Here is a 21,849-nt window from a genome sequence, read left to right on the forward strand (position 1 = left end):
CCTAATTATTCTAAATTTCAAAGAGTTTTGCCAATCACACTGTCGAGATTTTACATTATTTTTTCTCATTTCTTTTCACCTTGTAGAGTCTTATGATAGAGTCGTGTAAGAGGATTTGAGCGTATTTACACGAGGGAATGTGGTAAGCGGTGACTGAGGAGTGAGCAAGCATTTTTTTGGCCTCCTGCTCTTCAGAGTAGATGTCACAGCAGGGGCACGCTCTGCTTGCTCTCTCTAGCCAGTTCCAGATTGAGTGGATGTCAGAATGACCATTGTATCTGAAAAGACACAGGGGTAGATTTCTAACGTGCGTGCGCTTCCCGGCGCGCATACGTGGACGCGCATGGATTTTCTAACGTGTGCGCGCATCTTAGAAAATCCATGCGCCGCACACACATGCATGCCGGATTTCATGATCTGCGGGTGGCTCGCGCGGGGGGGAGGAGACTTACGCAATTTCCGCGGGGCGACGCATTCTGGCCTTCTCCAGTCCCCTACGCCTCTATCTAAATTCCCTTCCTCTTCCCCTCTCTCCCCACCCCCTAAACCCTACCTTTTTTCTTTTTTGTTTCCTTGGTTTGACAACTTACTTCAGCTGTCCTGGCCTGCCCTCCCCCCACCCGAACATTTCCCCCCGGCCTGCCTCTTCCAGGAAGCCCGGCACTGGTGCATGTACCGGCCTCTTCGAAAATTCGCCCGGCGCACACAAGGCCCAGCCACACGTGTAAAGCCTGGGATTTACGTGCATAGGGCTTTGAAAGTCTACCCTATAATGAACTGCATGCATATTGCAATAGTAACGGAGTAAATGACGACAGAAAAAGACTCAGTGGTCCATCCAGTCTTCCCAGCAAGCGTTTTCTTTTAGGGTAAACTGGTGCTCCGTGCAGTTGACCCTCAGGCCTTCTGTTAAGGCTAGTAAAGAGGCTGATAATATATTATGCGTGCCAGAGCAGGGGGTCAAGTTTAAAAACCTGAATAAATCAGGCATTAAAAGGCCTTTTTTTTTTTGTAAATACCATTTAGAGGTTGTTAGCTGTGGGGTTCTTTTTAAACATATGATAGGATTATTTTTGTGCATCAAACTTGCAGAATATATGTAAATTTTCTAAGTCTAGAAATTGGGTGAATTGAGCCCTTGACAATTAATTATAGCAACATGAAAAAGAGGAGGTTTCTATTTGAAACAACACAGTTTAAGGGATTTGTACCATGGGGGAAAGAAAAGAAACATCTTTATCATCAGCTGGTAGCATTTACACAGCAGCCCTGCATTACTCACAGCTCTAGCAAGTGAAATGCTTACACAACAGTAAGCCTTACTAAAGGCTTGTTTACCTACTGTGTGGATACCATGTTCACAAAGCACTGTGTTCATGGAAGGCTTGCTTTCAAAAGGATAACTCAAGGAGCAATTTAAAAAAAAAAAATGCTGCTAAATTGGGTTCTTATAGAAGCCAACAATATTCTATTTAAAACAGTTGCATTTTTTCAACTAAAGGCTGCTTGATTTAAAATGAGTCTTTCATATTTTAAATGAATTAAAATGATAAATAAATAAATAGATGCTACTTACAAGCAGTTATTTGAACATTTATAGCCTGCTGGTCACATAGAAAAAAAAAAAATCTTCGACAAGCAGCCACTTCTTCCTTAGGTCTCCAGTTCCTTCACTGGCCCGAGTGTTTTGTCCGTGCGTCCATCTGCTGTTTGCATGCATGTGCTCGGATGCATGCATATGGACAGACATGACTATAAGTGCGTTTGGTTAGTTCTGAAATGCGTCTACAGAGTATGTCCTATGTAACTCCACCAACTGAAAAGCACATCTTGAAATCAGAAGTTTGAATTCCATAAATTCCCGTGTTATGTATACTTATTTGTGCACAGTTGTAATTTACGGATTGTGAAAACTGATCTTCAGCAATGTACTGGTAGCCAGGAGGTGGAATATGGCTACGGAGGCTTCATTACGCATGAGAGATTAACAGTATAACCTACCGATTAAAACACAAGAGTTGTGAAACATGGAGATCAAGGTTCCAATTGCACTTTCATTATTCATTGTCAGGCCGAAGCATTAGGACACGTTGCATAAACTGGGCGCCCATTATCAGCACCTGTTTTCCTAACGTATGCGCAACCGCATTCCCTGAATGCTCCGTGCAGTATTCAAATGAGCATAATAATATCGGCGCGGTGTTAAAAACGAGCATTTCTGGAACTCAAACGTTATTGCATCGGGCACATGGACGTCTAAATTGTGCGTCCTAACAAAGTGCATTTTTTTTTTACATGAAGTTCTGGAAATCTGCAATGCCTGCTGTTTACCAAAAGGAAAGGAATCACTCAATATTTTTATGCTGTCTTCTAGCTAATCATCACGCTCCATTCCACTACTCCCTACACACATTTTTAAATATTTTTTCTAACTCCAAATAACTAATCTTATACTAATAATCTCTCTAAACACCCTACAAGGGGCACAATTATTGCAATACAGAGAACCAAAGTTTTTTATGATTCTCATGAGCCCTTCACTCCACTTCCAGAGCTGGAGTTAATTTTCCTGCGTAACAAAAATGTTGTGTTGGGATCCTAGCCTTTGGGCACGCTTTCCTGCATCGGGAGGCAGAGCTAATGACTTCATTTACAGGCAATTTAAATGCGTTCAGCGCTATCTGGTACGCATTTGTTGGGACGCAAGCCTGTTCAACCTAATTAGGTCGCTGATATCATGTTGTCCTAAATTAAAATTTAATTAAAATTTATGCTTTTATGTCAACGATATAATGTCTTGTTGTTTTATTTCATCCTTTGTATTTTAATTTATTATATCTGTTTTATGTCTTTTAAATAATGTTTATGTTCTTTGTACCACATCTGGAACGTAGGAAGGGCAGGTAACAAATGTTTTAAAGTAAATAAATAAAACAAACAAGATGCACTAATCTTACTGCGTCGGGGGCTATTATTGCACACACAAAAAGCATGCTCAGCCACAAGTAAATCCATGCGCTAGGCTGGACCCATCGGCCTGTGTGTGATCCAGATGAAGTCACTGAATCTCCCTTTGCTCAGTTTTAAGACCCAGTACTCAAAAGGGTACCCAATACCTTGCAAGTAACTGATTTGACTTTGTGTATCTTTCATTTTGTTTATTGGAGATGCTTTATTGTCTGATATTGTTTATTGTAGATGTTTTATTTTATGGATGGAATATTGCAACCCACTTTGAATTGTGGATCAGTGGCCCATAGATCTTTTTAATTAAGTAAATAAAATAAATTACAGTACGTCAAGAAATAATATGCAGCCATTTCAACACCTGGCATTAGATACTGCATGAAAGTTTCTAAAGATGGGACGCAACAATGCTAGTCTTCATCAGCAATTAAACAAACAGGTCTGAGGAGATAAAAAAAAAAAAGACGGTATCTTTAAAATGAGTGCACGCGTGCCCACATATGCACATAATTGGGGCACGAGCATATAAAATGCCGTGACACCCCCAAATCCTTTCTTTGCTTGTTGCGTTGCTCATGCTCGCGCACATACGCGCAAAATTTTCTGCTTTTAAAATAAAAGTTGCTCGTGCTGGGCCCACATACTTGCCTATGTGGGCGTTTTAATACAAGCAACTCTTTTAAGCAAGCAACTCTTTCAAAATTCACCCCAATTGTCCAGGGTCACAAAGTATCCATAGTAGGTATCTAAATTCACGTCTGAGAACTCATGATTTGGCCCTATAACCAATATATTCTACCTCTTCCCTATAGAAGTATTAGAATGATGTGTGCACTGAACCATTTGCAGTTTCAGCATTTTCACATGGGCTGTGATAAGTCATATTACACTACAGTATAGTCAGAAGTTAGTGCACAGTGGTATAGTATAACTAAATAATTGATAGTCAAGTACATATATTACAGCTGCTGTAACATCTGTTTTTTTTGTGGCGCTATATTCCGTCCCAGATCATGCCAGGAAACAGGAATTTTATTTCATTCTACTTTCTTGGCTACTCATAACAATAAAAGGCTCTGATCAATTCAGTGCTCTTTTAAGCAATCATGTGCATAAAAAGAGCCACACTGAGAGCCTTCAGGGCTCATGTGCTGAATCACATGACTATTGCACAAAGTGCGACAATATGTTAAAAAAAAAATATGCCATATAGAATAGCACAGCAGAGGCCTTGCATTTGCTATTAACAACTAGCAAGAACTCGGGAGCTGGAATTAGCTATGGAAACTTATGTTTGGCTGGGGAATTTATAAGCAGATCTGGTTCACCATGTAATTCTTTACAAAATGCTATTTCAAAAAGGGAGATGCCTTGGACTAACATTAGCATCAAATAAATAGGATCAAATGACTGTAAATTATCCAACTTTATTTACCACAATAGCACACTACTGACTATTAAATCGCTCTCTATTGTTTCTGCTTCGCTGGTCTGGATAAATGGTCTGATGATATGTGATTTGCCAGGTGATGTCAAGCACTTAGCAAAACAAGGACAGGGAAGAATATTACTATCTGCTCAGAAAAGATGGCCTAAGCCTCTGTGAGAAGCCATCTGCAGCTGAAAAGATGAAAAATAGAAACCAGCCCTCCTCTCCTACCTTCTAATAAGAAGCCTGACCATTGCTTCACACGGTATTTAGAAAAAGAGAGCATTTCCTCCAGAATTCATTTCTGACACCCTGCTGCAAAAGACAGTTGTGTCTAGAAATGATATTTATCATTTCTAGACATATGCAGAGCTATACAGATAAACATACCAGATAGTCCCATGTGCCATGCTGGGTCAGACCAAGGGTCCATCGAGCCCAGCCGGCCTGCCTCAGACAGTGGCTAGTTCAATTCACAAGTAACTGCTAGAGCCCAAAAGGTAGGTCTATTTCTTGTTCCTTACGCCCAAGGTAGCTTTCCCAAGTCTACCTGGCTAATAATTGTTGGTGGACTTTTCCTCCAAACCCACTATGTTAGACATCAAGAACATATCTTCTAGCAACATATTCCATAGCTTGATTCTGCTCTAAGTGAAAAAAAAAATGTTGATTGAAATATATTCAAGTTTCAATGGCTGTATGATGGAGAAATTTACCAATGGTAAAATATTCATCACCATTCTAGGAAAACCAAAAATAAAATGAAGGTTGACCATGATGCAATTTTAGTACAGCTTCATTTCGTTCTGCCCCTACTTGTTTTGGTGCAGTGATTCATACTGAAACAGTACAGGTGTGGGAACAATGAGTGTGAAAGAATAATCTATAAGCTGAGAGAGGCCTTGATACTGTCTGGAAATTTTCATGTTGCTAACCAAACTCCCTGTCCTCCGTGAGATGTTCATGCCAGTCTTGTTTTGTTTAGTTTTTTAAACTCATCTCAATGCAATCTGTTTTTGGTTTTTTTTTGCACCATGGACTATAAGCAGAGGTGATCTAAGATAATCTCATGATGACATAGGGTTAGGCTGGCAATACCGCAAAATCATTGAGCAATATCACCTCATGAAAATGAGCGAGTCCTCAACAATACTGAGGGATATGACAGCAGCTTTACCTGAAAGGGCTGGGATAAGCATAAAAACACTGATGTCAATATGCCAAGTTGTACCTGTTTTCATAATTTAAGAGATGAACCAAACAAACATAATAAAATGGAGCTGCAGAGTTAAGGGGAGCTCTCGGGAAAGGCAGCGATCCACTTTAGATGCTACTCAGTATGGTGTGCAAAATATTTTGCGACCGCCTACTTAAGTTTGTGAAGAACTAGAAAATCCTGTTTGAAAATCTTTGATAAGGATCCTCTCTTATCTAGAAACATACTTTTTTTTTTTTTTTTTAAACAAGAGAACATATTTCTAACATTATTTCTGATCTCGGTCTCCACTCTTCAGAACTGTTAAGTCAATGTTGATATTTAATTCACATAGCAGATCTGATTATGCCTAAGGTGTATTAGATATTTTCAGTTTCCCTAAGTGTAAATAATCTTAGTGAAGATGAAATAACATTATCAGCAGTGCAAAGTAAAGAAGTGGGTTTTGCTTCCCAAAAGGTATTTACTGTTTGGGATGGTGACTTGTTTTGCAAGGGAGGCTGTTAAGAGTCATGTTAGCCTTCAACAACCAGCAAGGTATCTGTTTATTTTACATTTGTGAACAGGTTACATATTTAGAAACAAAGCAAGGGAGATTTACACATCTTCCAACCTCCTGAGCAAGGAATGAATATGTTTCCTGTGAATTTTTAAGTTATGGAAGGATAATTCTGATAATAAAGTCCGAGGTATATAAAAGGTAGATAAAGTATTTAAGAGAGTGTACCTACCAACGATGGTGTTTACCTTGTACTGAGATGAATTGTATGGATTTAGAGAATTGTCCCTGAAGTTGGGTTTACCTGAGTGTTAATTTTTTTTTTTTTTTTACAGTTTACACAACCTCAAACATGACAGTTGATTCATTTTTTGTTTGCACTTACACACTAACAAGAAACTCAAATACAGAACTACCACAAACAACACTCTACCCCAACGTCAAATAAAAGGATGAGCAGAGAGCAAAAAAAATAATACAATGCTGGATTCTCCACTGATTCAGACCGTGAAAGAGAAGCTAATTTTGGAATCTAGACATTCTGTGAGCCCAGTGCTGAGTTGGGTGGCCATAGCGGTGCCAGGGTCTCCATCGCACCTTCAGCCTCCTTTCCACCAGTGCAATGCGCTCAATGGCAGGGAAGGGGATGGGGACAGTGGAAGGACTGGTTAGCCTAACAGAGCAGGTGGGGGCGGGGGGGGGGGGCGGGGAACTAGAAGGCATAGGCAGGGCCTCTACTTAAGGCCCTGTGTGTGAGGATAATTTTAGGCAAGCTAGTTAGATCTCTGAAAGACTTTGTACCACGAACAGACAAGCTATGGATCAGAACAGACTCCAATGATTGATAAGTATGGAGCAATATATTACATATAATTTAAGTACAAAGATTGTACAAAGGCATGGCACTATTACCATTTGTTCCCTTATTCCTGAGACCTCCTGGCACCAATGTGCTGATAAAGAGCGGGGATAGCCCCAAGGAGCATTGTCTCTGGGAACATCAAAAGCCATGACATTTGGTATTTCTTTATCACCTGGGAAGATCAAATGCTAAAGACTAACACAAATACCAATGAGCTGATAATGAGTTATAACAATTGATGTCTTTTACCAAATGGGAGATCAAAGGACTGGTACTGAAATGCCTTTGAAAGAACTCGCTGAGCGATATACAAGACATAGCATTTGCTTATTTTAAGTTGGATGAGCTGAACAGAGAGGCGTCTTCTTCAGAATCCCAAGGCCCGTAAAGTCCTCCAGAATTCCTATGAACAATGGCTTATATAGAGGAGGGCGTATAAGGGAGGTGTTCTTATGTTCTTTATTATTCTTTGATTAATGTTTTATATTTCTGTATGTCTCAAATTTACCTGTATTGATTTATGTACAGCTTACTATGATACTGTATTCAATGTTGATATTACTTTGCTGATTTATTATCTATATATTCACAACATTTAGTAAACTAAGTTTTGTTTTTGCAATATTTGTTTCTTCTCTTTCTTCTGCGTGTTCTATGACATAATAGACCTCTCATGCCCACCATGCACACCCTGCCGGCACAGCTAGGGCCTTTTTCTGCAGCGATCAGCCAGCTTCCTACCCACACCCCCTGTAGTGAAGGGTTTAATGACATTATGGACTAAAGATTTTTGGGGGGATGGAGTGATTGTCGCAGCTTGGGGTAGAATAGCAGGGGTGGGGGCCTCCCTATACTTTCCTTGAATCTGACAGAGGAGCAAGTCACACATGCCATCAGCACAGAGGGTGAATTGTTCGGGACATCAGCTAAGCCAACCGTACCCTCTATGAGTGTTGCTACTGTAGGGTCAGCCTCTGGGTCATCAGGTAGACACAAGGGTATAAAGGCACAGGCCTTGCACTGCCGCAGGTTGTGAAGTGCCAGTTGGGGCAGACTTGGCCTTGTGATGCCACAGGTTGGGATGCCAAAGATAGGCAAACAGCCCCAGCAGATGGACTTAAATGACCATGGCCACAGAGCTGATCATAAAGGGCCAGATTTTAAAAGGGTTACACGCGTAACCCTTGGGAGTGATGCGGCATATTCGGGGCATGTCCGGAGGTGTGTTTCCGGCTCGGGGGCGTGGCCGAGTGCCCCGACACAGCGGCCTGTGTCGGGGCCTGCCGCACCAGCTCGCATAAGTTACTACTGCCTGGAGGCAGTGGTAACTTTTAAGGTAAAGGTAGGGAGGGGGGGGGGGGGGGGTGAATGGAAAGTTCCCTCCGAGGCTGCTCCGATTTCGGCTACGCGCGTATCTTATAAAATCCCGCGTAGATTTGTAAAATCTACCCCAAAGGACTTATTGAGCTGGACAGAGGTTGGAAGAGGAGGGCTGTGAATAAGAAGGCATAACTGTTGTAAATGGTGATGGTATGTTTATTTCAATATGTAAAATACAAATTGTATTAGTTCATGTAGGAATATTCATGTATTAGATTCTGTCATATTAAATATTGTTAAAAAAAAAAGCTGCGGCCAATTTGTACCCACTACCCACTCTACATTGCTTGATTCATTGACAATCTAAGGGGATCATTTAAAAAGCTGCATTAAGCATTTACTACGCAGTAAAAGCCTCAATGCAGCAATAATGTGTCATATTTCAAATACTCTGAGCAGAGCAAAAACCATGCACTACTATTGGCCAGCTGGCACCATTCTGAAACGTTCCTCACTGGGTCTGGAGCCCAAGCCCACTGGACCGCCAGGGCTACTGAGCTGGGGTGTTGGGGGGGGGGGAGGGGTCCTGGGATCCAGCATGATTTTTTTGCCAACTGGGAGGATTTGGGAGGAGGTTCTGGGCCTTGCTCCAGGCTAAGGTTTTAAAATTATTATTATTTTTTTTTTACTTTGGCCATCTCAAGAGGGAGTGGGACAGGGATCTTAAGAGACCCCCCCAGGGATCGTAGCAAACTTAGGGGAGGCATTAATCGAGCCCCTTTCTATCATAGTGGCCTCACGGCTCTGGGCTGCCAATGCGCAGGTTTTCCAGGGAAACTACCATGGGGTTTACGAAGCTGTGGCTTAGTAAATAGGGCCCCTAATTTGTACATGAGGCAATGGAGGATTAAGTGATTTACCCAGGGAAGTGGGGTTTAAACCCTGGCTTCCCTGGTTCTCAGTCCACTGTTCTAACCACTATTCTGCTCCTCTAACTCATCCGCTGTTTGTTACTACACCTCACCTGCAGATGGACGGAAAACACGGACAGCTACTGTTTGGCTCAGTTTGGGCTCATATATCCAATTTTTCAGAAACAAAAAAAGGTCACAAATGGTAAAGATATTGAAAAAGAATTATCCTTTCGTCTCCCTTAGAAGGTTATCCCTCCAGGATAGGGTTTGAAGCATATTACCTGGGTAGTATACAATTGGGCAAGCTCACATTTTGGTTGCATAGCACAAATAGAAGATTGAAGTTCCCAGATCCAGCAACCTAAAGCCTTCAGGAAGCACTAAGAACAAACTAAGCAAAAAGCAAAAAAAGTGGCTGTAAACAGTCTGCCTTATTATTAGGGCAAGAAGACACAGGCAAGTTAAGTATACTTAACACTTAACAGGCTTATAGAATGGTAAGTTCTAAAAGCAAGCCGACTATCAATGCAAACATGTTTACCACCGACTTTCCAGTTTCTGCATGCAAGGACACGCTAACTGCCAAAAGACAAAGTGGGCTAAGAAAGCAGATAAATTCTTGCTTTCAAGATCAAGTTTTCATTTGTAAAATACTTAAGAGTGAATGAATAAAGCACATGCTTACTTAACAGTTTAAAGAAAATGTCTACTTAAACGCTGACATTTCTCATAAGCTATTTCACTTGAATTGACTGGAAGAAGAAACAATAACTTTGAAATCATACATTCAGCACTTAAGACAAAGGAACATCCCTCCTCTTATCGAGGTGGAATTCGTTAACTATGGTTGTACCAAAGAGGGGAAGTGGGAATTTGATAGAAACACTGAAATATCTGGTAGGCTTCAATGAAATACAAGAAGGTAGCATTTACCATGCAAAAAGAAGCTCAGGAATAAGAAAATTGTGATTAAAAAGTTGGACGGCTGGAATTTCCTACTACCAGAGATAGTAGACGTCAAGGCTGCTTGGGGCAGCCAGAGGACAGTGGTGTGAGTAAGAGATGGAGAAAACAAAAGATAGAATAGGAAGGGTACAAATATGTGGCCCTGCTGCTCAGTCACCTCTCATCTAGTTTCTAGGCTGAGCAGTAAATGTAATGGGTAAACATATGATTTTGAGGCTACTAGTGCAGCAACAATAAGCAAGAGCTGAAACGTCTGGATTTGAAGCTACTTAGACCTCTTCTAAAATGACTAATACTGAGCAAAGCAAAGAGCTTTTTTATGGAAATGATGATTAGTCTGTTGTTAAATACAGCTACAGAGAATATAAAATTGAAGCAAATACAAAACTAGTCTACATTTACCAATAACGGATCCTACTTATTCTTTTAACATATTTATTATTGGAAAGCAGGCAAGCTTGGTCCCTAAGAGCAAGTAGTGAATGAGTTTTGCAGACATCCCAAAATGAATATGTATATAAAGTTATTCTATAAACAGTGCACATGAATAAGCAGACTTGCATAAAGCTGAATACATGTAAAATCCTGACCACTGTCAGAACCCAAGGAACGGGTTAGCCCACTCGGCTACAATGATCTCTCTACACCTGTGAAGTTTTCTTATACCCAGGGGCGAATTGGCCTATCGGGGGATCGGGCATCCCCCGGTGGGCTGATCGCTCCAGTCACATGGTCTGCCATGCGCGGCCGTGACAGAGCCGCGCTCGGCAGACCACGTGATGTGTCCCGGGCCGGTCCGACATCGTGAATCCGCCGCTGCTTACACCCTTGCTTCATTTCAGTGATGCACGAACTCTACTGTGACAGTGAACAATTGACTGCTTACAAGAAATATTTCAGAAAGCGCCTCATTTTAATTGAAGCCTTCACAATATGGCTTTCTGGCAGAGGCCAAAAAAAATCACAATGCACAATTGCATTGTAAAAGGTAAAACAGGGCCCTCCTCTATTCATATTATTCTTCCTTCACTGCAATATGTATTTGCTATGATAGGATCATGGCTGAGACAGAAACTCAGCTGAGGGAAGACAATACACATACAAATACAGAAGATATAGTCCATACCTACAAGAGCCCCTCATGGTTTAGCTGACCCACAGACCTGTAGGTTGTGAGCCCATGGGAGATATGTTTAGTTCTATGAGTCAAGACCAAAGATATTAACATAGTAACAAATTAACTGTCAGAAGAAAATGTCCCCCATGGTCCATCCAGTCTATCAAGCAAGCTTCTTTCTATTTTTAGGGTATTAACTGCTGCTCTCCATGCAGGTAACTCCCTCCATGCCCTCTGTTAAAGGGTATGAATGCCTCCTACTCCTACCTCCAGATTTGCCAACTCACAGGAAACACTTTGCTCTGCTCAGAGAGGTTTTTTTTTTGGGGGGGGGGGGGGGGGATTTGTTCAAAACTCTTGACAGATGTTGGAACGTTGGAGCCAAGTCATTCATTTCTGGCTCTTGCCTGACATCAGAGGGAATCAGGCAAGATGCAAACTTCCGCTGGATTTTTACAAGCCTTATGGTCAGGTCCAAAATTCTGGTCGATTTTTTATTGGCCTTATGGTCGGGTCCATTTTTAGTTAATTTACAGGCGTTTGCCAATCCTACCCCACTCCCTCAGAAATCTTTGTAAATAAAGGGTGCTGGGCCTTTATATCATGATTACCGAAAGAAACTGGAGAATCTCTAAAACTATGCCAGTTAAATTTCTCAAATTCTGCTGATGTTGTAGTAAATCAACATTAATCTAAACGGTAAGTATCCTAACATAATAGGAAAAATATTTTTTAAAAAATTACCAATTTGCTACGTATTGTCTAGTGCTACTTCACCGGGTAATCAGTAATTTCCCGCAAGACCTCAGACAATGCATAGACAAGATTTTAAGAACTTAAAAAGTTCTGTTTGAGGAGATGCAGAGGCAATGGTTGAAAAAAAAAAATGGAGCAGCAGTGAGACAGATGAGGGCACTGGACCCAACAAACCAAAAGGTTTAAGAGAGACCGGGACACGTCCGAGTGGTAGCTTGAAGACAGACTGAGGCAATGTGCACGTACTTGAACTCCCATGCACGCTCAGTAGTCTTTACTGAGCTCTGGGAGCTGGATCCATGTCAGCACCAATGAACATCATCATCCATGCGTCACGGCTAAATCATGCCTGCTTGTCAACAAAGAACTAAAATTTCAAGAGAAATATAGAGAGAAGTGCATTGTATTGTAATGCTAGGAACCAATAAAGCAAAGTAATTTAATTGCATGTTCACTTAGATGATTACTGTCTCAATTTGGCTTTTAGTCTCCTTCCCCCCTGTTACCAAATTGCTAAAAGATTAGGGATGCAAGTTAAAACAAATGTAAGTGTGGACAAAAGTATCACAGTGCACATGGAACCATGTGGTCATATTTAACAACTACTGAAGTTATGTTTTGACATTGGCAATTAAAATGCTGGATTAAAGAGTCGGGCTGGTATATTGATGGATACTCTTTATGTGATTTTTTGAAAGGCCAGCCCTTAAATCAGTCAGCAATAACTTTGTTTTCTGTGCATATTAAACAAAAGGCACAATACAGAGTACCAGTTTCATCATGCATTTTGTAACCTCAGTTAATCCTATGTAACAAATACATAGCTATTCTCGTTATATACGCTATTCCTTTTTGCCCAAACTTGTTTCGTTTGTTACATTAATCTCCTCTTTTGATGCAATGCGCTATATTGAAATTCAATAAACTACAGCTGCTGGTTGGTTAACATCAGCATTAAAACATTTCCTGCCATTAGATCTAATCTAAGATTCCAGCTCAAAGACTCTTATCAGTTTGTTGAGATCAACAAGAGATGTAACATTCTAGAACAACGTCAAATATCATTTATACTCAAGAGAACTGATGCTTTAACAAATCTATACATGTTCAGTCTTCCTGTGAGTGGAAACCAAGTTGAAAATGGCATAGGCATTTAAAATATACACCCATACCACATTATCTGTTAACCAAGCACAAATGATAAAAGGAATTTCAACCAAAATGCCACCACGCGAGTAAGGAGATAAGAGTCCCAATATGATATAGGAGATACAGCCAACCATGTCAGTCCATTTATCTGAAAATGGTCCTTTATCCCTCAGGCTGAAATTAAGATTACTGATAAAACTAGATTGGTAACGTGCAACATAGCAATAGTTTTCAACTTGCCCGACTGCTTGTCTGGCCCTCAGAAATTAATTGTAGTCGTGCAATCCCCCCAAATTTGTTTTGGTTCATTTATTCATTTTGGGGGAGAGAAGGTGTATTTGGTTTTTTTTAGTTCACTTGCCTTCGTTCATTTGCCAAACTGAAATAAACATTTAACCACCCCTAAAACAACAACAAAAAAACAAAATGGGGGCCTCCCTGGATCTTTGCTGCCACTTCCCCAGGTTTTTCCAATTCTCTCATCCCCCACCACTAAACTGGGGCTCAGGTCTTCCTCAAGCCCACCAGGGGGCCTCCCCAGGCCCCTTCAACTCTCCTCCTGCTCTCCTAAAAATAAGCTGGGGCTGAGAACCTCCCCGGCCCCCACTTAGTCCCTTCCGTGGGGGATCCTGAAGGAAGAAATGGGTAGGAGAGATCCCCACGTGCTCCTGCCCCATCACTTCTCTTTAAAAAAAAAAAAAAATGGCACCGGCTGGCCCCGAGATGTCAAAACAATGCCGGTCTCAGGGCTGGCCAGCCCCAATTTCTTAGGCGGCCATGTGCTCGTGAATTTTTCGGCCAAGGCTATTTTTTGGTTTGTTTGAAGCAAACCGAAAATAAGCCTTCGCTCTGGATGTGTCACTCATTTTAAACATATACACATTCCTGACAACCCGTGCCTGTGCACGGGTAGCTCTGCTCTCACTTGGGATGATAAGCATGGCCTGCTTTCCTGCCCCTTCCCTCCTCTCCAGCAGCGAATGTCAATATACAGACAAAAGGTCTCACCAGATAAATTCCAGTGGCCGGTTACCTTTCAAGAAAATTAAAAGGAGCTTTGGTTTTGTTTGCTTATTTTAAATGGTTTTCAAAAAGAAAAGCGAACACCATGAAAAGCACATTTGATCTGAGCATAAAACTGATCGTGGGATCTTAATTATTAAAATCAACTCGCCGCTCACTGTGATAAAAAGGAAGGTTTTTCCAAGTTCCAAATGGACTGTTTGATTTGTAATCACAGTGCTATATAAATAAGAAGCTAATCATCACAGGAACAGAAAACCCAAAATGTTACAAATAATTTAAAATCCTCTAGGTTTCTTACTTACTTCATTGGTTTAAATAATGCTTGCCCGTAGTTTTGGAACGTCATGATCAGTTTTAGTTGTGTGCCTCCTGACTTCATTGCTATGGAGAGAGAAAAAAAAAAACCCAAGAAAGAAATCAGTTTAATGAGTTCTCGCCGCCCATCCCCCACACACACAGAGAAAGATTTATGAATTGCATGGCTTTGTTTGGCCAGTATATCCAAAGAAGGGCTATGAGGACAGATATTGAATTGTCTTCCTCTGCTTGTTCTCTGATTTGCCGAAAAGTGCTATGCAACTGTTCTAAAATATCATCTTTCCCATTTGCTTTTTCTCCAGCATTATGCATGCAAGCACATTTTGGAATTTTAGCAGGAGCTTGTCTTTTCTTGACCCTCAACCCGATCACGCCCCTAGCTGTTTGTGATTTAGTTTCTATTCTCAGTAAATCGTATCATTACTGATGACTTTATATTTTTAAGCTGTAATTATCATTTTCCCTATACAGAACTTTCTTATAAAATAGAACACACACCCCCACCCATATACATACACATTATACAGTTATGTGCAAAGGCCTAGTCAACCAGGTCAAACTGTATGTTTCAATGAATCTCTAAGCGAACAGAAGCCAACACAGCCTCTACATGGTACAAATGTTGAACATGCTCAAAATAACCTACCCATCAATTCATGTATAAAGACACACACAAAAAAAGAAATAACTCTCTCTATGTCTTAAAGGCCTTTTAAGTTGCCAGCCATCCTGGATGAACCCATGAAGATCTCTGATTCATGGCAGCCATGACAGATTATTCTGAAAAGATCACATTCTCAATAATTTTTCTTGCAGATTTTAATGCAAACTACTAAAAATATCAGCGAGAAGAAAGGACTACTAAGGGCTGTTGATTAGAAATTAGATACCGCAGTCCTGATAAATACTTTTCTGTTATATACAGGTACTAGCCGTTAAGCCCGTAACAACGGGCTACATTAAAATTTTTATTTTTCGTTCCGTTTTCGGACACTGCACCCTTCTACACTTCCTCTCCCTCACTCTCCCTTTCCCTTGCTCATTCACCTCGGTCACTCATCCTCCTCCCTCCCCTGCCCCCACTCAAACTCCCTCACCTCAGTCTTACTCACCCTCTTTCTCCCACTGCCTCCCTCCCCTCTCACTGAAACCCCTCTTCCCTCACTCTCACCTCCCCCCCTCATTCTCCCTCCCACTCCCTCCCCTTCCCTCAGTCACTCTCCACCCTCTCTCAATCCCATCCCTCACTCTCATCCCCTTCCCTCTCCCTCAGCCCTCCTCCATTCCCTCTTTTTCTCTTCTCCACAACTTCTTACCCTTCCATCCCCTCTCACCTCATCCACAACCCCTTCCCTCTCCCTCTTGTTCTCATCAGCTCGCTCACCACCCAGGGTCCCGTTAAGTGCGGTCCCGCTCTCGCTGGACGGCGCAGACACGGTCTCCGGGGGTCCCTCCCTTGTGCGCGCCTCACCACCGGGCTCGTTGCTGGCCCGCCTGCAGCTTGCCGCCGCCGCCGCCATTGCTCCTCCCCGACGCTGCCTCTCAGCGCCATCTTTACACTCTGCTGTGACCAACGTGCTCTCCCGCCCGCACATGCACGGTAGAGCTGCTCTCTACTGCGCATTTGCGGCACGTCGGTCCAGGCTCCCTTATAGGTATGATCTCTGTATGAAGGCACATAAGATATTATATAGATTTATATACAAATTACTAGGAAAGGAATGGAGAAAAAAAAACCTGGAGAGTGTCTTAACACCTCTGTATCGATACATGGAGAGACTGCACCTTGAGTATTATTTAGAATTCTGGTCACCACATCTAAAACAAAATATAGTGGAATTAGAAAAGAGAGAAGGGTGATGAAAATGATAAAGGAGATGGAATTATTCCCCTATGAAGAAAGGCTAAAGAGGTTAGGGCTCTTCAGCTTGGAGAAGAGATGGCTAGGAGGAGATATGATAGAGGTCTTTAAAATAATGAGTGGAGTGGAACGGGTAAACACGAATCGGTGGTTTACTCTTTCAAATTGTATAAAACCTAGGGGACAGACAATGATGTTACTAGCTAATACATTTTAGACAAACAGGAGAATATTTTTTTTACTCAATGCATTATTAAACTCTGGAATTTGTTGCTGGAGGATGTAGTTAAAAGCTGTTAGCCTAGCTGGGTTTAAAAAAGGTTTGGACAAGTTCCTGGAAGAAATGTTCATAAACTATTATTAAGGTGGACTTGGGAAAAGACTGTGCAGATTAGTATCTAACAACTTTTAAGAATCCTGCATTGGCCTCTGTTAGAAACAAGATATTCAGTTTGATGAACCTTTGGTCTGGCTCAGTATGATAAATTTATTTATTTATTTTTTTATTTTTTTTGCATCTTTGTAGGTAAATTGGTGGTGGGATTTTTTTTTTTTTTTTTTTAGCATATTCAATATTTTTTCTAACTTTGTGGTTTTTGGTTTTGAGTGACAAAGTTCAACACCACATCTTTCTGCACATTTTAATGTACAGTTGCTATTTGCTTACAGTTTTATACAAACTGAAAATAAGAAACAATGAATGTGTCACATCAAAAGTCTGGGCACCCTTTTAGTCAGAAATACCAGCTTACAAATGCTTCTTGTCTCCAGCTAAGAATCTTTCTATTCTTGCTTGCAGAACCCTTCCCAGCTCAGAAATATTCTTAGATCTTAGGTCTCACTGCATGATTGAGATCTCCCCACAAACCTTCAATAATATTCAAGTCTAGGAACTGTGAAGCCATTTCAAAACCTTCATCTTTCTTTCCTTAAGTACTTCATGGTTGATTCTGAGATATGTTACAGATCGTTGTTTTGCTCAAATATCCAACTTTTATTCAGTTTCAATTTTTTCACTGGGGGACATTAGCATCTAGAATATGTTGATATTCAGTTAAATCCATTTTTCCTTCCACCTGCGCAATATTTCCTATGCCACTGGCTGCCACACAACCTCAAAACTTAATAGATTCACCCCTATACTTAACTGTTGGCAAGGCGTTCTTTTCTTCAAGTACTTCACCCTTTTTTTTTCTCCAAATGTATCTTGTGTACTTGTGCCCAAACAGTTCAATTTTAGTTTCATCAATCCAAAGCATTCTGTTCCAAAAAGATTCTGGCTCATCAAAGTTTTGTTTTGCATACTTTAGACAATGACTTTTGTGATGGAATTATAAGAATGGTTTCCCTGTGGCAACTCTCCCATCAAGCACTGCTGAATTGTGAACCTGTGAATGACTCCTCCAGTGGCAGCTAAACTTTTCAGCAGCTCATTTGTAGTGATCTATGGGTTTCTGTTTTGTAGATCTGACCAGTGTCTAGGCAGTTTTATTGAGATTTTTCTTGGTCTTCCATATCTTGCTCCGACATCAACCTTGTGAGAGGAGGTATCCAAATAACAGATGATATTTAATGTGCACTGGATATTTAATGGAGCACTGGAGGAGACAGAGGCTGGGATGAGCTTCACCACTGGAAGCACGAGGTCCCCCCGGGTGGAGCCCATAGGGACCCGGGCTGCTTGGACTTAGGTGGGCCTCGCAGGGTCTCCTGGAGAGATGGTAGACTGGCGTGCCCACGGGCAGGGAAGGAGCGCAGTCGGATTCAGAGCTGGAGGTCAGATGGAGCAAGGAAGACCAGAACAGCATAGGCAATGACAAGGCAAGGGACAGAGCCAGAATCAGAAGACGTAGTCAATCAGGCAAAGGTCAGATCCCAGGAATTAATCCGAGATTGGTCAACGTAGCAAGGTCAGGTTCCGGAGGTCAGACGAGGTCACAGGCAGGCTGAGGTCAGAAGGCAGGCAGCAGGCAGAGTGGACAAGAAACAAGCCAAGGTCAGGAGGCAGGCAGCAGGTAGAGAAGTTGAGTAGCAGGCCGAGGTCAGTACCAGAGAAACAGTCCGAAGGTACTACCTGGGGAGACGGACAGACGAACACAGGAACAGAAGGACGCTGGAACAGTAGGATACAGGAACAAAGCTGGAACGAGACTGGAGCAAAGCTGGAACAAGACTGGAAGAAAACTGGAACGAGACTAGAACAAGGCTTAGAATGCAGTGACAATCTAGCAGAACAAACCCAATTGCCAAGGCAAGGAAATGCAAGCAGGAACTTCCTTAAGTAATTCCTTCAAACAGGGTGCGCCATGGAGCTAGGACCTGCCCTGGTCATACAAGAGGCCAGGCGGTCTACGCACATGCAGGGGCATGGCCAACACCATGAATGACGCCGGACTCTGGCGTGAGGCCTGGTGCGCAGTAGAAGGCCCGGCGACCACCGCCGCGGGACGCCGGGGCTTGGAGGAACTTGTGGCTGCAGCTGGGGAGGCCAACCTGGGATCTGCTGAGGAGCCAGAGAGGTGAGCAGGCCCGTGCGTGGGCCGGACGCTGATGGAACGCGCAACAATACCCCTCCTTCTAGGCCTCCCTCTACGCAGCCGTGGCTTGTAGGGTGAATCCTATGAAAGGTCTTCAGAAGTTCCTTATCAAGGATGTTGTGGGAAGGTTCCCACGAGTTCTCCTTGGCCCCATAACCCTCCCAGACTAGGAGGTACTCCCATCTCCCTCGACGCCGATGAACGTCGAGGATCTCTCTTACCTAAAGGTATGTGTCAAGTTCAGTAGAGACCCGTGGAGGAGAGGGAACTGTACGTGAGGGCCAGGAGAGGACCAAAGGCTTCAATGGCGACACATGGAACGTGTTATGAATTCCCATGGCGAGAGGTAGCCGAAGTTGATACGATACAGTTCCCAGTCTTCGAATCACTGGAAATGGACCAATGTATTTAGGAGCTAAGCAATGAGAGGGAAGTCTCAGTCGTATGTGTCGAGCGGTCAACTGAACAGCCACTGTACGATGGGTGATGAGCCCTGGAAGATGTTCTCCTTGAATGGAGGTGATACGGAGGCTCACATCTAATTGCTGAAGAGGAATGTTCAGAAGCTTGACAATGTCATCCATGATGAAGCTGCCACTTGCTCCGGTGTCGACAAGAGCAGAGGTGGCAAAGGAGTGGGCCTCGATGCCCAGAGAGACTGGAAGCAAGAGTTAGGGGCCGGTGACAGTAGCACCTAAACTCAGGACCCCCTCCGGGCTCAGGCATTGAAGTTTTCCGGACGAACCTGACAAGACTGCAGACGATGTCTGGAAGTGCCACAGTAAAGGCAAAGACCCTCCTTCCTCCGATGGAGGTGTTCAGTCGGGGACAGTTGCCCACGGTTCACCTCCATAGGTTCCATCACAGAAGAGGGCGGTGGCGCTGGAGTCCCGATTGGAGGGCTGGAGACACGTGTGGGACATGGGGCAGGAGAGTGGGAAACCTTTACTTCTAGGTGCTTTTGCCGGAGACGATGGTTGATCTTCCCGGTAAGGGAAATCAGGTCCTCTAGAGACATAGGAGTCTCCCGGACGGAGAGTTCATCTTTGAGAGCGCAGGAGAGTCCATCTAGGAAGATGGCTTGCAGATAATCTTCTTGCCACCCAAGCTCAGTGGCCAGTGTCCTAAACTCCACTGTATACTCAGAGAGAGTACGAGACCCTTGGTGAAGGTGGAGTAGGTTGTGGCTGGCTACAGCCTGTCGGCCTAGGTCTCTGAAAGTTTGCTTGAAGACAGCAACGAACTCGGATAACTTGGAAAGTATGGGATCAGAGTGTTCCCATAAGGGAGAGGCCCATGCAAGAGCCTTCCCTTCCAGGCGAGATAAATGAAGGTCACCTTGGTGATTTTCTTCAGGAACAAGGAGGGTTGCAGTGCAAATTGCAAGAAACACTGATTAAGGAAGCCACGACAGGAGCGTGGGTCCCCATTGTATCGGGGAGGTGCAGGAAGTGCTAACGATGCTTTGGGAAGCACAGAGGCCGAGAGGCCCACAGGATTGGCCAAAGCTGTATCTCGTAGCTGGAAACGAAGTCCTTCCACCGAGGAAGCCAGCGATTCCAAAGCTTGACGATGTTCTTTGACTGTGGCGGTCAAACCTGGTAGGGCCCTGGAGGCAGGAGACTCCGCCGAGTCCATGCCTTGTCAACCTGTTGCGCTTGGGGGTGGACCCTTTGTTGTACTTGCAGTACCTCGGCGACAGCTGTGAGGAATTAAAGGGCTCAAGGGAGGAAGCAATGGCTGGCTCCCTGCTGATGTCACAGCTCTTACCTTTAAAACAAAGAATAAACATTACCTTGGCAACAAGTTTGCATGGTTACTTAGTAGTTTCTCTGCTGATGTCAGAGCTCTTCCCTTTAAAACAAAGAACAAATGTTCCTCTGGTGTCTTGGCAACAAGTTTGCCTTCCTACTTAGTAGTGCTGCAGCTTGTTCCTAATATTTTTAAGGCTGTTCCTGTTTTCTTGTTTTCCAGGCTGTTCCATTTACCTTCCTGGTTTTGATCCTGCCTTCCATCTTCACTGTTTCTTCTGGCTTCAATCCACAAACTAGTTTCTGCAATACTTCTGGTTTTGGACCATGGACTGGTTTCTACAATTCTTCTAGCTTCGGACTTTGGATTGACTATTGGCAATTCTTGGACCGGATTTTGTACTGTGTTTGGACCTATCCACCATCTAGATCAGCCTCGCCTTCCGACGGTAGGGACCTGCAGGGGTTCGCCCTTTCAAGTTGTGTCAACCTTACCTCGGACGGGGGGTCCACACTCTCATCTGGTGTCGTTTCAGATGCAACACCCTTGTCCTATAACAGTGGAGAACGGTCCCTGGTAGGGACCAGGAAGCACCTGCCCCCAGGGGGCAGAGCACTGGAGGAGACAGAGGCTGGGATGAGCTTCACCACTGGAAGCCCAAGGTCCCCCCGGGTGGAGCCCGTAGGGACCCGGGCCGCTTGGACTTAGGTGGGCCTCGTAGGGTCTCCTAGAGAGATGGTAGACTGGCATGCCCATGGGCAGGGAAGGAGCGCGGCCGGGTTCAGAGCTGGAGGTCAGATGGAGCAAGGAAGACCAGAACAGCGTAGGCGATGACAAAGCAAGGGACAGAGCCAGAATCAGAAGACGTAGTCAATCAGGCAAAGGTCAGATACCAGGAATCAGTCCGAGAGTGGTCAACGTAGCAAGGTCAGGTTCCAGAGGTCAGACGAGGTCACAGGCAGGCTGAGGTCAGAAGGCAGGCAGCAGACAGAATGGACAAGAAACAAGGCAAGGTCAGGAGGCAGGCAGCAGGTAAAGTAGTCGAGTAGCAGGCAGACGTCAGTACCAGAGAGACAGTCCGAAGGTACTACCTGGGGAGACAGGGAGATGAACACAGGAACAGAAGGATGCTGGCAGAACAAGGCTGGAACGAGACTGGA

General features: G+C 43.3%; 1 protein-coding gene across 1 annotated transcript in view; it reads right to left on the bottom strand.

Moving 5' to 3' along the window:
• The window catches only part of FAM20C (FAM20C golgi associated secretory pathway kinase), a 120,508-nt gene that overhangs the window by 78,017 nt on the left and 20,642 nt on the right, over positions 1–21,849 (bottom strand). Inside the window, exon 3 of the mRNA XM_029576514.1 lies at positions 14,524–14,602. Within this exon, the coding sequence (XP_029432374.1) occupies positions 14,524–14,602 (79 nt within the window). The remainder of the gene's footprint in view (positions 1–14,523; positions 14,603–21,849) is intronic.

The sequence above is a fragment of the Rhinatrema bivittatum genome, chromosome 14 (assembly GCF_901001135.1).
Source record: "Rhinatrema bivittatum chromosome 14, aRhiBiv1.1, whole genome shotgun sequence".
NCBI lineage: Eukaryota > Metazoa > Chordata > Amphibia > Gymnophiona > Rhinatrematidae > Rhinatrema > Rhinatrema bivittatum.